The sequence below is a fragment of the Pezoporus occidentalis genome, unplaced genomic scaffold (genome assembly GCF_034315485.1).
Source record: "Pezoporus occidentalis ecotype Australia unplaced genomic scaffold, CSIRO_AGI_Poc_V1 ctg77, whole genome shotgun sequence".
Taxonomy (NCBI): domain Eukaryota; kingdom Metazoa; phylum Chordata; class Aves; order Psittaciformes; family Psittacidae; genus Pezoporus; species Pezoporus occidentalis.
In genome coordinates this window covers 1,295,997-1,313,671 of record NW_026916126.1, presented here as the reverse complement: position 1 = coordinate 1,313,671, position 17,675 = coordinate 1,295,997, and the positions used below count along the sequence as shown (strand labels likewise).

General features: G+C 37.8%; 1 protein-coding gene across 3 annotated transcripts in view; it reads left to right on the top strand.

Moving 5' to 3' along the window:
- The window catches only part of DSCAM (DS cell adhesion molecule), a 462,951-nt gene that overhangs the window by 312,663 nt on the left and 132,613 nt on the right, over nucleotides 1-17,675 (top strand). For all 3 annotated transcript variants that reach the window (XM_062602537.1, XM_062602538.1, XM_062602539.1), the window contains 3 exons: nucleotides 1,500-1,778; nucleotides 11,277-11,396; nucleotides 15,951-16,124. In XM_062602537.1, the coding sequence (XP_062458521.1) occupies nucleotides 1,500-1,778; nucleotides 11,277-11,396; nucleotides 15,951-16,124 (573 nt within the window). The remainder of the gene's footprint in view (nucleotides 1-1,499; nucleotides 1,779-11,276; nucleotides 11,397-15,950; nucleotides 16,125-17,675) is intronic.

The window sequence follows — 17,675 nt, the reverse complement described above, 5'->3', positions numbered from 1 at the left end:
CTGATGCTCCTCCTGATGGAGGAAAAGCTATCATACGCAGAGATCAAAATAAATGCTTTTGGCTAACAAAGTAATAGTCACAAAAACCTGTCTGTGTGTCCCAGAAATAGGACACTGGCAGAGAAGAAAAAATGCTGCTGGGGAAGTCAATGAGCTAGCATACACTGCAGTCACTTTGAAGAGCTTTTCTGCTTCAGGTCTGGGGAAAACAGCCTTAGATTTGCTAAAGGGAGAACGGACAGAAGAAATGCAATTAGATAAAACCACCAACTCCATTTTCTTCTGAAGCTAGTTAATACAGAGCAGTATAAAAGTTCTGTTGTGGGTATCCTTCAATCTTTCCTGTTTAAGATGTTCAAATGTACTACAGAGTATATGTAAGTAATCTCTCAGGGAAGAAAAGGAAAATGCACTCCTATATCTCAGGTGCATGACCTCTAGGAACCCTCTCTTTTGATGAATGAGTATTTGAGTACTGCTTGCAAAAGTGGTTTTATAGTCTTTTCAGGAGTGATTGATAGAAACCTATCTTAGATCAACGCCCTGGCTGTTACAGTGCTCCCATGAGAAGGGGAGAAGATTTCAATTCCTTCTTCTTGGTAGGTATTTGAGTCTCAATTTACCAAACTGTTAGTAATGGCAAATTCTTCCAACCACAAGCTGGAGTAAGTGGGGCACCTCCATTAATTCTTGCTTTGTTTATTGACTCCAACCCACTGTTTCCTTTGCTTTTATTAAAATATCTGAAGAATAAATGTTATTTAAGAAGCAGAATTCTTCCTCATGATAGAAAATAAGAGCATTTCTTTCATATCTTTTTATTCAACCACAGAATAATAAGTGAAAAAATAAATAAATTGACAGGCAAAAATGATTAGCAGGAATTAAACACCAACTTGAGTGTTTATGTACTGCCCCTCTGTTTAGAAATCATTTTTAACTTAGTTTGCTATAGCACAAGTATATGTGTTTCACTACATGCCTCTATTCAGTCTTACTGAGAATTGTGACTTGAAACACTAAGAAATAAGTGCAGGAACAGTTAGAGAAGTTTACACTCCCTTTCATCACATCACAGAATCAAAGCTGGACCCTTTTCCAGGTTTATTCCCTACCCCTAAGCAAGGCCCTTGCACCAGACCTGGAAAGCTGCTGAGCTCTTCCTGGACTGTCCAGGCAGTGTCGCTGCTGGAAGACATAGAAAGTCACAAACTGGCAGCATGATTTCTTGAAGAGGTACCCAGTACACTTGCAGGAATCTGCCGATGTCTGATGTCCTAGAAGCCAGGGATTTTGCTGCTTGTGATCTCTGCTTTATACATTGGTTACTTCAGAAAAAAAGAGTATTTGTAAAAGACTTAATTGTTTTAGCTAAACAATTCTCTATGGCTGTCAAAGGTGTTGATTTTACATATTCAGGACAGTGCATCTGTTCCATTATAGTCTTTTCAGAAATGAAACCATAACTGCAATAGCTTCTCTTTCCTCTTTTGTTTCAGTTCCGCCTTTTATTCAGCCTTTTGAGTTCCCGCGGTTCTCCATCGGCCAGCGGGTCTTCATTCCCTGCGTGGTGGTCTCCGGGGATTTGCCCATCACAATCACCTGGCAGAAGGATGGCAGGCCAATCCCAGCAAGTCTTGGGGTGACGATTGACAACATTGACTTCACCAGCTCCTTAAGGATTTCTAATCTTTCACTGATGCACAATGGGAATTATACCTGTATAGCTAGAAATGATGCAGCAGCTGTGGAGCACCAAAGCCAATTAATCGTGAGAGGTAAGTAGATGTAATTAGTTTGAAGGGCACCAATTAAGCAGAATTCATCAGTATTTTGTAATGACATCTGTTTGATGGGAAGTATAAAAAAGAAGAAAATATGGTAATCACTCTCTTCATCACAGAGAGCACACAGAGCAATGAAACACAGAAACTAGTATGACTTTTCTATCCAAAAGGCTTGAAACTAGTCAGAAACCCTGGAGTGGGTTTCCCCCTCCACAGGTGGATGGGTGAGCTACAAGACTGACCTGGAAATTTTCTAAGGCACAAGCCTGTTCATTGGGATCAAGACTTCAAATTGGTATTGAATTCCTCTCCATTATTATTTTACTCTGATTACCCCCATTTTTAATTTAGCTCAGTCTCTCATATAACATTATGGCAGTAGAAAGCCGAAGCATTGATGCTGATTTCATGGGGAAAAGACTCTCTCTTGTTACCATGTTGTTCTTTTCCTTAGTTGTGTTTATTATGCAAGTAGCATGATTGATGACTTCACAACATTTTGCTTTAAAATAGATGTGAATATAGTTATAGTAAAGAAACATTTTATGAGGAAAAGTCCTTTCAGAGAGATACCTTGCTTTCAATAGCTTTTTCCCTTCAAATCACAATTTAGCCAGATTACATAGAAATCATGCCTTGTGAAAGATTTCCTAATTTACTTCAACAAAAGTAAATTGCTTCCTTTTGTTTCTGAAAGTTTTTCAAAGTGTTTTCGATTTTAATATTTAAAAAATTAGCATTATACTCTTTCATTCCCACCATCACTTTCTTGCTACGAAGCCATTAGACACCTCAGAGAAAGAGGACATATACCATAATCCAGCAAGTAACCCTAGTTATTTCTGCCTGTTGCTGATCACTACATTTTATATTCCTTTATGTAAATTTACCAAGATAAATCTTAAAACCAGTCAGGGGCTTTTGCCGTCTTTTCCAGGCTTTTTTTTTCCTGCCCTTCATAAACTCATTTGAAGCAAAATCTTCTGAACAATTTTTCCTTTTATGTCAATCTTCTCACTGTCCTAGGACTATCTTTAAATAGATTATTCCCTAGTTTTCCACTTACGGTATGTGTTTGCTCATGGGTTTTTATGATAGTATTCTCAAAACTTGGTGGCAAATAGGTCCATTGCTTTTTCAATCATTTTGATATAAATATGATTTTAACAATGTGGTTTTTTTAAATTTTTACTGCTTTTAATCTTAAGTATTGTTCAGTACAGATATCTATAACTTTCCCCATCTATCTAGTAGTTCTTAAATAAAGTATTCTAAATAACTACATGCATAGAATTATTCTTTTCCCAAGCTGTTCTTTTAGCTTTTAACCCTATTAATAATTCTAATAATAAAAGATTTTCCTCATCTTTTGCTGGAGAAGGGAAATTTGACAACTTCCAGTCACAAGAGGCAGTCCACTGGCTATGTCTGCCCTACAAAGAAGTGTTGCATCTAATAACAGCAGAGGTTGTACCTGATCTGCAGTTCCACTCAGTGCTTGAAATGACTGGAATGAATCACTGTAGCAACTCCATACAAGTTCCCATAGGCATGTCATTGAAACAGGAATGGAATGATGATCTTGATTGTACCACCGGAAACTGGCTCTCTGCAAACACTGTCTTTTTTTCAGCACTGAGATCCATGACACTGTAACAGCTCAAGTGAGCCCATGTGTAGGGTTTTCTGCTCTGTGCCCCTCTGATCAGGTCAATCCCTGCTTTCCCCTAACTTCTCCTTGCCTTGCCTGAATTGCAGTTATCCTGCCTCCTGCTGTCAGTGGGCAATTCCTCTTCTGGCAAGCCGCTGGCTGGCCTCACCTCTGTTCCCTGAACATGTTTGCCTTTTGCTGACTTTTTTGGCACCAATTAGTTTTCCCTCGTTCTCCGAAGGAGATGTGCTGGGTAGCCTGCTCTTGCACTCCTCTCACACCGCTGACACCTCCATTTTGCCTTCATGTGCTGGTGCTCTCATTGCATCTCCTGGTGAGGGCTCTGCCCCAGTGGTGGGATGGCAGCTGTTGGGTTTATGTGACTGAAGGGTGTCCTTATAAATCCCTGGGCACAATAAGGGTAGCTTTTCACTCTTTTACACAGAGGCTTGCAGAAGACTTCTAGAGTCTAGTCCTGCAACTTTTTAGGAAGCTGTGAGGGCTACTTCATTTTTCCCCTCTTGCTTACTTTTCTGCCCAGCCAGTGCTCTGCAGCAGCTTCCTTTAAGCCTTTGTCCTCGCTTCTCTCTCACTCAGTTTAAATGATAATGTCTTAATCAGTTTTGTGTATTCATCTGAGATAATAGTTCTCCCTCAGAAGAAAAGGGGGAAATACAATATGATGTTTGACCTATATTTTCTGCCAAAACCCTGGACTGACCTCTTTTCCTTATATTGAAACTGCTCCATCTGTGTCATTCCACACAGAAGACAGACAGCCATCAGAGGGTTACTTTTGGTCACTACTCATTTGCATTCAACCTGACCTATACACATTAAAGTAAAGGCTTGCTTTCCTGCTGTCTGTTCCTTCTCCAAGCTTTCTGACCCTCCTCACCTTTTTGTTTATGGGTGCCATTTAACTGAAACATATTCTTTTTCTAAACCAGCTAAGTGGGTTTTTTCCAAATAAAGGGAGAAAAATAGTGCTTTAACTCCTCTTGTTTCTCATGCACCTTGTGTGATGGCTTCTCAGCAGTGTACTTAAAACTTAAATGTTGGCTTTCCTAAATGTCAGGGGATGTGTTCTGGGAATATCTTATTTATGTGAAGTTTGTACATTTTGATATGAGAGTAGAAAGTGAATGGGAAAGTAAAGGGAGATATGACTGTTCACAAAAAAGTTCCTATTTCCTTATCTATATTGTCCTTGTATTAATTTTAAAAGCAGACTTGAACATGATGAAAGCTATCATGTTTCCAAAATAAGTGGGAGTCCATATCATTTACAGTACTTGGGTAGACTTAAAAGTAGAATCTAAATGCAGTCCATTCTTAAGATGAATGAAGAAACACAGGCCAGCTGCTTGTTGCCACATTTAAAGTACTAGTGAGTATGCAACTTCTGCAGAATCCATGCAGCCACATAAATTTTCAGCTTTACAGCTTGAGACCTTTTCCTCAATATTTTCTCTGTTGGATTGCATGTATCTGCTATTTTTTAGCATTCACATGTTTCTGTTAAGTTTTAAGTTTGTTAAATAGCTTTCCTATAATCTTCCTACAAATATTATTTTCCATACCTAAACTGCACTGACATTTTGCCAGGAGTATTAAGTTGAAAAAAAAAAAATACCCCGAAAAAAACCCAAAACATTAGGCACCGGTCTTTGTGTGGGCACCTTACAGTAACTCTTCACTGCTGTTTCTGTTATTTTGGGGTCTATGAAAGAAACTGAGGTAGGCAATCCAGGTGAGCAAACACAGAGCTTTCCTTCTTAAAATCTTGTTCTCTGACATATCCCAGCCTGCAGTTCCTCTGGAAATGCATTGAAAATTTGAAAGCTAGAAGGGTTTCTCAGAAACTCACCAGTCATTATTTTGATTATTTTATTTCTTGTCACACTCTTATTTTTCTAGGTATGCTGATAAGAAAAAAGAAAGAATAGGATCCTGTCAAGGAAGCAATCCCTAAAAATTAGGAAAATATCTTCTCTGTCAACTACTTATATCACCAAGTGGAATTAATTAGGGCTTTGCCCATTAGTATTGTCTTCTAAAGAGTGATAAAAATCTATATATACTTTATCATGTGTTATTCATTTCTGTAGAGTTTCCTAAAATGGGAATGAAGTACTCATGAAATAAAAAACAGTGAAAAATATTTTAATTGGTAACCAGAAAGAAAAAGCTCATAAATGTATTATGAGTTTAATTTTTTTCAGACACTGCCAGAATAGAGAATTCAAATATAGTAGTGGGTGCATAAATCATGATTTTACAATTCCTATTAGTGAACACATCATAAGTTAAAACTGAGATGAGGTAAATACCTAATAACACCTCTTAATGCATTTAGTGCATTAGGTGTAAATGTGTTTTCATTTTTTACTTGCCAGAAATGTTGGATATCATTAGATTGTTAGGCACCCAATGAGGAGTCCCTAAGCCTTGAATCTTCCAATTAGAAAGTAAATATCTGTCTGTTTTCTAATGTTTGGTAGTGCTGGTGTGATGCAGCAAATGCAGCTTGTGATAGAAAAACAGGGTGAGAAGATTTATGGTTGCAGCTGGAGTCAAAACTCATTTACTTTCTTTGCTGGCACTTACACTGCGGCTTTGAAGGTTACTCTTGAAAGAGTGACTTCCTATTTTATGTTCTAATTAGACAAACCTGGTCAACACAAACCACTAGGCACTGTCTCATTTTGCAAAAGTACATCTTTTTTCTTGAACTGCATAGCAAATGGTTTCACTAAACCAGATAAATCGACCCCTTAGGTCCAATGACCAAATTTAATAACTGTTCATCTTTGCTAAAGTACAGTGTTTAATGATCTCATTCATTAATACATCAATGGTTGCTTTGGCTGATTAAATTTCTTCCATCATTTTGACAGTATGATCTAAATGTAAAGTACAAATATTCCATGTAAAAATGAAACATTGTGTTCTGGGCCAATGTCATAGATTATTTCTTAACTCACTCCAGTAGCCCACCGGAGGAGCTTGTCTTATGAGCCTTCAGAATTGCTCTCTGGTGTGATATACTAATCTCTCTACTTGGGAGCCAGAAGCACTTGCATAGATTTGAAGTCCAGGAAGATGTGTGCAAGTTTGTTGTCTGGTGCCTGGCATAAAGCACAGTCAGAAAGGATTCTTGGATTTACATAAAGCAAAATTAAGTCAGAGAATTTTAGCCATGAACTCATAAACAGATTTTTTGTTAGAAGCTTGTAAAGTCCATTGAGACCAACAGTGGCACTTCTAAGCAGTAACTTCGTAGGGTACCATCTTATATTTTATCATTTTATCAGGATTATTTCAGATTATTTCACACAAGGAGCTAATAAAAGCATTTTCCTTCCTCTAAAATGGCACTGTGACATTCATGTTATCTTCAACATCCTATTCTGATTGCTATCATCCTTTGTTTTTCCTTTGTGAGAGCCTGGGACTGCTAGTCATAATATTGACTGAAAACACCTTTTTAGGTCCTTTGAGTTCAGCCATTAAATAGTTTGCATCTGTCACCTTATTGCTCTTACACTAAACAATTCAACAGCTCATTTCTCATCACAGATCCGTGGGCTGCATGAAATGAGAAGGCCTAGCAGAAATTCTCTGTTAAAGGAATTTTAAATGCCCTCCTTTACAGACTCAAAGGACTGTGCTGTTGAAACAAGAGTAATAATAAATGTAGAACTGTTCAATCATATTCATGAGCTATTTAAGAATGTTTCACTTCTAAAGAGGTAGAAGAGGCCCACATCTTTACAGCTAAAGAGAGAGGAGGGGAACTAATTGCTTGCTTTTCTCCACTATCTCCTCTTAAGCATGTCAGACAAATTAACTTTGTTAACTTTTAAGAAAATTTTCTTTAAGGGTTAATGAGTTCCTAAAAGATAAAAAAAGGCAAGTGTACCTTTATAACCAAAAGATAAGTATCAAAATCTAGATCAAATAGTAAGTGCATTGTCTTCCAAAATATGGTAACACATAGAACTGACCAAATTATTAATTTGAAACAAAATTGAGAAGCAAACTATCAGTAAGGAAAAAATAAATGTAAAGGTCCTCTGCTTATTTTTTAAACTTTTGTATAAGAAGAAAAATCCTGTGGTTTACCTAGACAGCAATACAGAAATAACTGAAAGGTCATTGAATGAGTAATTTTGTTTCACTGTAGCATCTTTTCTTATTTCTATTGGCAATCTTAAGACTAAGTGTCAAGGGTTCATGTCTTTAAAATCAGAGCAGCACCTGGCATTTTTATAAGTAGTCCTAAAGGAAAGCCAAAGCTTTACTGAATATAGAAATTGGTTCTATTACTGTATGTGGGCAGAGTTCTTGCCAAGTAATGTTGAAACATGCTTTGTTTATGGAACAGTATAAGTAAACTGTACAACTGCTAATCATACATCTGGCTCTGTAGTTTATATGGCAAAATTTAATTTCACAGTTACCGTTCTGGTATCATTCTGTATTGAAAGCAATGAGTAGAATATTTGAGCAAAACCTTAAGTTTTACATATACCCAAAATACAGTGAAATCAATATGATAAAATGCTGTGTTCAGAGCTTGTGAGCCTTAGTGGTACAACACATCAAGAATAGCTAAATGAGTTCATTAAAATGTGGAAGGATGCATTTCATAGACATGCTCAACATTTATACTTGTAATCCATCCATTTTTCTCTATGTATGCCCCAAAGAATGAAACAAAACAAAACAAAAAATATTTTAACAGGAAACTTTAATGCAAATAGCATTTTAAAGGCTGATTGCCTTTTTCCATACTGGGCAACCTTTCTTAACTTCTCCAGAAATTTCTGCATATGTCTACCCGTTTAATATAATCAATTATTTCTTGAAAAATTATCACTTCTTGTTAGTGTCATCAATAGCAAATGAAGAATATAATGTTTTTTTAAGAAGGGAAATAAAATGAAGAAGTTGCATACGTTTTGAACAGTACGAGATTTTAGAAGGTATTGCACTCTCTCTTCACACTTTTCAGTGGTAGAGGAGGCCAGTAACTATCAGTCACTCCATTGCATCATTTGTAATCATTAACCTGTAAGACTGATACAGCTGAGATGGTTCCATGATTTAGGTTTGCTGGGGTTTTTTTGATCTACTCTTTTTGTGGTTAAGTAGCTTGTCAGTGATCTTTCAGAAGCTGTGCATACAAATGTACAAAAGCATACTTGCATTTACCGAGGTGAAACAAGCTGATGTCACCGTGCTGAGTCGTGTAAAATCAAATCTATTTGTGCAACTAATTGTACTTTCCACCTGTTTTGAAAATAAGTACTTAGGACTCCTTTTGTGTTTCATTGTGATAAAATGGACACAAAACAAGGAGAAAAGAGCTATAGAAGCAAATGTCTTCTGTCTTCTCTAAGTAGATAATTAGAACAGGGTGGGTGATTCCACAGAGGTGCTGTTGCCAGGATTTCATGTTTGATGTTTATCTATCATGAATAATGTAACATATGATATACGTTGGTCAGTATGACAGCCATTTGGAAAGCCAAAGTGTTTGATAGCAGTGTAAATATCTCCTAGTACAAAGGTGTCTCTTACCTCTGCTACTGTTAATTCCTTCTGCTTCTAGCCACATTCCAAACAGCAGTGGAGCTTCTTTGTACATAGTTAGGCAATAAACAGCTGTAGGATTCAATAAGAAAAAAAGTCCAGTTAAAGGGCTTGTATACTCTCCAGAAGATTGTTCTTATCTTTTATAAAATGGTTGTATCTATGAAGGTGGAAAGAGAAAGTTGGAGTCTGGATTATGGAGGCATGGAGAGGAAGGCTTGAGCCACTGTGAGGAGGGTTATCTGAATATGTAGACAGTATGTCTAGATACCTCCAATTTTTAGCAGTCCTGTCTGTACCAACACTGCCAGCTCAAGTTTCTCCTTAAGGAAAATTCTCTGGTATTAATGTAAGGTGTTATTTGCATAAAATATGAGAGTGTTTATACTGAAAAATCTTTAAAGTCATGTCTTATAACACTGGTGCTTCTGCTGAACAGTTTTTCTGATATATAATCAGTACTGTATTCATGATCATTAAGAGCTGTTTCTGGTCCAATGTCAGTCACTGTACTCTTGATCCACTTCTGTTCTGCTTTACATTTCCTCATGTTACAGCCTTCTCTCATAGTTCCTTTCTTAATTTCTGACACTTCTGGAGAGGCAGGTGGTGGGGTCTGATCAAGGTTTGGGTCAAAGCAAGGAGGGCTGGTTGGGCCCTTTGTTCTGTCTCTCCCAAGTTTCAGACAAAGTTAGCACTGGCTGGACCTGTGGAGCTGTGAATCCATTAGGTTGCATTTATATCTGTGGGCCCGTGCTGCTGTGAGGAAAGGAAAGCAAGAAACTATTAGGAGTACCTGAGTGTTTTGCTGCACTTGAGAGGAAAAAAATCTGCCCCAGGCTCAGTCCCCTTACTACATTTTCTCTGTAGCACAGACAAAAAGAATAACATGTGGGATAAGGACACAAATAATTTACTTTTTTTCTCAGGTATTTACTTATTCATGTTGTGAACCACTGAATAGGATGTCAGTGAAAACCTTGACCTTAACTGACTTCAATATAACCATCAAGTGCTTTTAATATTAAATAACTTCTGTGGGGCTTTCAACATTCTTTACAATTTTCAGCTTTTCTTTAAAACTTTTGTCAAATCTCCATGTTTTATTGAGCCTTTGACATTTAGTATTGGGCCTTCATGGTAAGCAGTAGTTTTAAACTACATTGTCTTAAGTTGATTTCTTTGCTGTGTATCTATATTTGGAAGATGTAGAGCTTTTCCTTGAGATAAGCAACTCTTATTTATGTATAAATAGATACATATGTCTGGAAGACTCAGTGCAGTGGTTTTATGCTGCCTTACAAAAAGTCTAATAATACTTAGACATTAATGCAAATGCCTCTATTCCAGTAACATTTCTCCTCCCTCTTCAACCTAATGCAAACAAATTCTGTTGAACGTTTCTACAGCTGTTTGGAAAGAAAAGTCCCATCAGAAGTTATGGCTCAAACACTCTCATTTTAATATGAAGTGCATTGATTGCTATTAAAAATGATGGGGTGTGTTTTTTTCTAAGATTGCAAGGGAAACTGGCTTTAATTTGAAAGAGGCTAAATTTAGATTAGGTATTAGGAAGAAGTTCTTTACGTGAACCATCATGATGGTGGTGATGCACTGGAACAGGTTGCCCAAAGAAGTTGTGAACGTTTCATCCCTGGAAGTGTCCAAGGCCAGGTTGGATGGGGCTTTGAGCAACCTGGTCTACTGGAAGGTGTCCCTGATATGACAGAGGATTTGAAACTGGATGATCTTTAAGGTACTTTCCAACCTAAAACATTTTATAAGATTCTGTGTTTATTTACACTAAATAATTCTTGTTCTAAAGCTTACTAGTTCACTGTTATAAAAAGCAAACACAGAAAGCTTCAGTTGTTCTTAGACATCTGTCAAACCTCTGCCTTTGTTAGAAAGCATTTCTTTTTTGACCTTAGTAGTATGATTTGTCTCTTGGTCCATTGTATAATCTCTGCTATGGAGAGACTTTTATTAACTTGTTTTTATATCATAAAAAGACCACAGTTTTTGTTGTGCTTGTCAAGAAATACATTGATATTATGCACAGAAAGTCAATAATCGTGTAAAACCAACTTTACTATGACACTGGATAATCAAAAAGCTGGTTTTAATTTTTGCTTTCTGCTATGAATTTTTATGCCTCCTTATTTGACTGGTCTGCCGTTTTGAGGTACCTGGTAAATTGTGCAAATTCTCAAGGCTCCTTTTGCTTCCTCCTACAGTGCCCCCTAGGTTTGTGGTTCAGCCCAGTGACCAGGATGGGATCTATGGAAAAGCTGTCATTCTCAACTGCTCTGCAGAGGGTTATCCTGTTCCTACCATTGTCTGGAAGTACTCAAAAGGTAGGATTCCTCCAGTGATCACTGGTAACAGATTAATTCTGGTTTAGTAGCAGTTTACTCAACCTGTGAGTTCCTAACTTAATCTTCATATTGCAGAGGCTGACTGGATGCAGTAAGGGAAATACCAATCATGTTTATACTCTTCTTATATAATTTCTCTAAGCACTTAGTGCTGGCCATTGTCATAGACACAAGGCAGAACTAGATAGACTTTTGGTCAGCCTTGAAGACATCCTGGAGCTGTAAATTTGTGCCTGGTTTAGCTATGGCCTCAGCAGGCAAGTGATAAAATAGATGACCAAGAGAAAAGAGGTACTGCTTTAATTGAAACACCCTCAGAACAAGGTCCGCCAGCAGCATTTGGCTGATATTTTTTTTCCCTTCAAAATTCATGATAACATGGCCAATCATATCTTTTCAGCAAAGAAGAAAGGTCAGGTAGCATTAACATAAGCAGTAGTTCATTATGCGCTTTACATAATGCTTTAACATTTTCTTCTCATGTAACAGAGTATTAAAACTGGCCCCACTTGACCCTCAGTAACCATAAGAAATTGACTGCTTTTTAATTAAAATGTGCTGTCTTTTAGATTGCATCTTTTGGCCAATTGTCTTCTGGTAGATTTTAGCAAGAAAACAAACTCTCTGAACACTGTATCCAGTCTAAATGAGTTAACTCTTTAAAAATAAAAAATAGGTGCTGTTGAGAAAAAATCCTTATATAATGCTCTATGTAACTTTTTATTTCCTTGGGATCTATAATATAATTATAGTTGAAGATATACATTTATATTAATGTTGTATTTTATTTATTATCATATCATTATATTTTCAGAAAAAAGGTGAAGGAAGAGAAATGTTCATGTTAAAGACTATGCTTTTATTTGTAAATTCTGGTTTATGGGAAGAAGGATGCAGAGCTTCAAATTCCATTAATCTCAGTGGTATAAGGGGTTTTAATTATGAGTATAGGTCACGATGAAGTAATTCTGTTTTGTTGTGTTTGCATGTTGAAGGAGGAGGCCAAGCCAAGCTAGCTGGGTTGTAATTAACTGTGAAAGATAAGTGGCCCATCTTAGTAAAGGAGAAATGGATAGTAGTTTGATTTTGATTTAGTTCGTTCCTGGAGTTTTCTCCAAATCAATTCTCTACTCTCAAGTGACTATTTTAAAGGTTTTCCACTAACAGCTCTGAAATTTTTAAGTCAAAGAAAGTTTTAGTATAAGTGATGTAGGCAAAGTCATCTAACAAAATTTTGCCCAAAGTAACTCTAGGGGGAAACATCAGTATTTTTACAAAAGTCTGTATTTTGCTAATAGATGACTGTAATTTCAGTACCTAGTCTAAGGTGCTCTACAGGTCGATGGGATATATGCTACATCTTCCTTTAAAGAGAAACATTATATAACTAGTTTGTGAGCAAGGTTTGTGCCCAATTCTGAAATAATTACTGAGGTGAGGCCATTGGAGTAAAGCAATTGGACCATAGTTCATTTGTAAGTACCACAACAGAATAGAAAGGGCATCTGTACACCTGCAGGTAACTTTGTGTAACTGGCTTTTTGTGTCGATGAAAAATGGAAAAAAAAAAATTCATTTATTTGTACATCAGGATAGACAGGTAATGGAAACGGACTTACTGTCTGTAATTACAGTGGTCAATAGAAGTACCCCATAATCAGCAAGAAGATGTTCATTTAAGACCTTCAGATTTAAAGAGGCAATGGGCACGGGCTGAATCATAGAATCATAGAATAGTTAGGGTTGGAAAGGACCTTAAGATCATCTAGTTCCAGCCCCCCTGCCATGGTCAGGGACACCTCACACTAAACCATGTCACCCAAGGCCTCGTCCAACCTGGACTTGAACACTGCCAGGGATGGAGCATTCACAGCCTCCCTGGGCAACCCATTCCAGTGCCTCACCACCCTCACAGTAAAGAATTTCTTCCTTATATCCAATCTAAACTTCCCCTGTTTAAGTTTGAACCCGTTACCCCTTGTTCTGTCACTACAGTCCCTAATGAAGAGTCCCTCCTGGCATCCCTATAGGTCCCCTTCAGATACTGGAAGGCTGCTATGAGGTCTCCACACAGCCTTCTCTTCTCCTGGCTAAGCAGCCCCAACTTTCTCAGCCTATCTTCATATGGGAGGTGCTCCAGTCCCCTGACCATCCTCCTGGCCCTCCTCTGTACTTGTTCCAACAGTTCCATGTCCTTTTTATGTTGAGGACACCAGAACTGCACACAATACTCCAGGTGAGGTCTCACAAGGGCAGAGTAGAGGGGCAGGATCACCTCCTTCGACCTGCTGGTCACATTCCTTTTGATGCAGCCCAGGATACGGTTGGCTTTCTGGGCTGCAAGCACACACTGAAGCCGGCTCATGTTCATTTTCTCATTGACCCACACCCCTAAGTCCTTCTCTGCAGGGCTGCTCTGAATCTCTTCTCTGCCCAACCTGTAGCTGTGCCTGGGATTGCTCCGACCCAGGTATAGGACCTTGCACTTGGCATGGTTAAACTTCATGAGGTTGACATCAGCCCACCTCACAAGCGAAACACAGGAGAATTCTGTCTGGGTATGAACAAACACATTTTTACTGTGAGGGTGGCTGAGCACCAGCACAGGTTGCCCAGAGAGGCTGTGGTGTCTCATCCTTGGAGATATTCAAAACCCGTCTGGACATGGTCCTGGGCAACCATTTTTTGGTAGCCTTTCTGGAGAAAAAGGGTTAGACCACATGACCTCCAGAGGTCCCTTCCAGCTTCAGTCAGTCTGTGATTCTGTGATTCATAAGCATGGAGTCCTCTTGCAGATTCACTCATGCATTTGTGTTTGATAAGCTGCTGTCACTGCTCAGGCGGGACTTTGGATGTAATAGCAGTGCAGAGTAAGAACAGTGCAGAGTAAGAAACAGTGAAGAGCAAGAAGCCTTTGCAAACTGGTACGCAAAATTTTGCCCAGTTGTAGCTATCCACAGGAATACCAGCCCTTTCATTTCTGGGAACACAGACTTTTTCCTAGAATTTTTCATGTGAAGAAAAATATAAGAAGTGAGTGCTTGCATCTATCTACTTGGGCAATCACTTGCAGACAGGTAGAGTTTGTGAAGCATAAATGTGGCTTCCAACTAAATTACAAGGAAAATGGCTTATTAAAGAAAAGAAAACAAACAAAACAATAAAAGGGGAAATGTGATATGCATGTGAATAAAATAGTTGAAAATCAACAGTCATGATTTATTTTTATGAAAATACTCTGTCTTTAACATTCCTTAGTTCATAGTATTGGCCACCAGACCTTCAGGGTAACTGTAAGTCTCTAAAGCAAACACTTTTAGGACTAGAAGGACTTTCAGTATGCATGGGTGGTCTTTTTTAATATTCTAGATGTTCTACTCATGAGTCATTATTACTTGCTATTTTATACTAAATCATTCCCATATTTATTCATTGTATTTTCTCCTGGGCTGACTCAGCCAACTGCCAACACTAATTAATGCTGACAGATATTAACTTCCTGTACAGAAAGATGTATAAGAGAATTCCATTGAAGAAGACTAATTAATTATTTCCCTGAAAAATCCTGTCTCCTGCTGCCAAAGTAGGTTGTGAAAACCTTTGTTACAAGAACCGTACCTTAGTATATACTTAGAGAGTCCCTAATGATGGAGGAACCTGAACTTGCGGTGAGCCTCTGGACAGTATGGCATATCAACATGGCAGCAATCTAATCCCTATTTCTAAATCACCCAGAATTTTATTTCCAAGGAAAAGTGTGTTTTTTCTTAAAACCAAAGTTGATACAGAAATCTTTGGTTTCTTGTCTCTTTATAGACTTTCATTTTTACATTACCGACAAACATGGCACCTCATGTGTACTTAATGGTCTCAGCTTCTTCTTTCTTTTTCTGTATTTTTTTCAACAATCCAAATATATACTGGCTACAAATATGACAGAATAGAGATTTTATGTGTCATCAGTCAGCCAGCTGTAGGAGGAAACATGCAACACATGCAGTTTTCCATGTTACCTAAAGTTCTGTAAACAAGGTCCTAGAGGTCTCTTGAGTATACCATGTTTACTACAACAGAAACCCCTCTTAGTCATAAGAAATTCATTTGGTGTATGCATTACGGATGCATACTTATATGACTGTTCAGCTGTAATTGTCAATAATTTATCAGCCTCTAAATGTGAAACAAATGTTGTTTTTTACCCATGAACAGTCTTAAAATCTTCCTTTTCCATCTCCCCACTTCTGGTTCTTACATTCCAGCTTTGTGTTCCTTTTGCCTCTTTACCTTTAACATGGGCAAATTACTCCTACAGTTACATTCCAGAAGCCTGTCTTCTTTCCATTTAATGAATTCAATTTTGGCAAAGAAACATTCTGTTTGTTCTGATGATGTCAGAAGCCATTCATATTTTTATTGAATAAGTATCTAGGAATAGGATGCTACAGTTTCTGCCTTTGTTTTTATTTAGAAAAAAAAAAAAACAAAACAACTTTAATTGCTGACTAACCTATTTCCATGGGGGTCCTCGTTTAGGTGCTGGCGTTCCACAGTTCCAGCCGATTGCATTGAATGGTCGTATCCAGCTTCTCACAAATGGCTCCTTGCTGATTAAACATGTGCTAGAAGAAGACAGTGGATACTACCTCTGCAAGGTCAGCAATGATGTGGGAGCAGACGTCAGCAAGTCCATGTACCTCACTGTTAAAAGTAAGAACTAAAACACTTCTCTGTGACTCAGATTACCATTGAGTGAAAAAGGCTTGTCTACTGCATCCTCAGTTTAGAGGGACGGCAGGTGGGGAAGGAAGTGACAAATTTGTTTTGTTGGTTTTAATTTAATGTTGGCATTCAGCTGCATGTGGGAGCACCTGGAAGTTAGTACTGTTAATAAAAAAAAACATTGCTAAATAGGAGGAGAAAAGGGGACCTAAAGATGGAAAGGATTAACATCTCATTTCAAAAATTTGTATGATGTCTATGAGCTACAGCTGAGTAATGAAGGGGAAGTAAGAAAATTCTTTGGTCCAGGGTAAAAAAAGAATAACAAAGAAGAAATACCTGCAGCAACTATTAAAAGTCTCAGAAGTTGAAGAAAATATGAATTTAAAACTCCCTTAAACAATTCCATAGGTAGATATTATAGGTATAATTACAGTTGATACCACAAGATACCATAACATACTATGAAATATTACAGATGCAGCCACAGTAGTCATTTTGACTTAGTCACTGCAAGTAACATCAGAAAATGCATCCAGCTCTGTTGAATTTGTATTGCGTACACAGCCTCAATTTATCTGTACTTCCTGGGCACAAGAGCAACCTGATTTTTAGGTGCGTGCTAGCTATAACTCCTCCAAACATGAACACAGCTAAGAATATAGAGGAAATATTATGAAAAAAAAGAAGTTGTAGAGATAATATAATTCTCACTAAAGAAGCAACTAATGACACTGCAACATAGAATCATAGAATAGTTAGGGTTGGAAAGGACCTTTAGATCATTAGTTCCAACCCCCCTGCCATGGGCAGGGACACCTCACACTAAACCATCTCATCAGTCTTCGTTCCTGGCTGACCTGTTAGACTAGTATTGATGGAGGTCACCAAGCCATGCACTTTCATGTTTGTGAGGTTTTTGAAGATAGACTGAGTGCTTTGAAGTTTAGAGATGTCAATTAGCCTGAAAAAGGTTTGCTCTTGAAAGTGAAAAAGTTTTTTTCTTTTTTTTTTTTTTTTTTAAAGAAGTAAAATCCAACTTATTCTATATTGGTGAGCTGTATTTTAGACCATCAAAGTTTAGGTTTAGGGTCATTGTTTGTTGTAATGTCAGCGAATGAATAACTAAATTATTTGAAAGGAACAGTGTTAACTTTATTGGATTTGAAAGCCTCAGTACCTCAGATGTCCTCTCCACTCTGTTATACCACAGTGGCTTTGTCTTCTGAAAAATAACACAATATCCCATTATCTCAAGCAAGTGCATTAATTGCATACCTTTTTCTGTTGATCAGTAGAAGTTCCAGCTTCTGCAGTTTCCATAACTGGCCATTTTGGGGCCAATCTTCAACTGTAGTAGCAATACACTGCTGTAATATGCTACAGAAAAACAGCTTTCCTCTGGTTGACAGCCACGCACACTGCCTGTCTGATCACTGCATGCAGTTTCATGTGTGATAAAAGAGCATCCCTTATCAAATAGGAGCAGGAGCTTCCCTGGAGAGTCAGTTGCTGTTTCAATCTAATGAAAACCCCTCC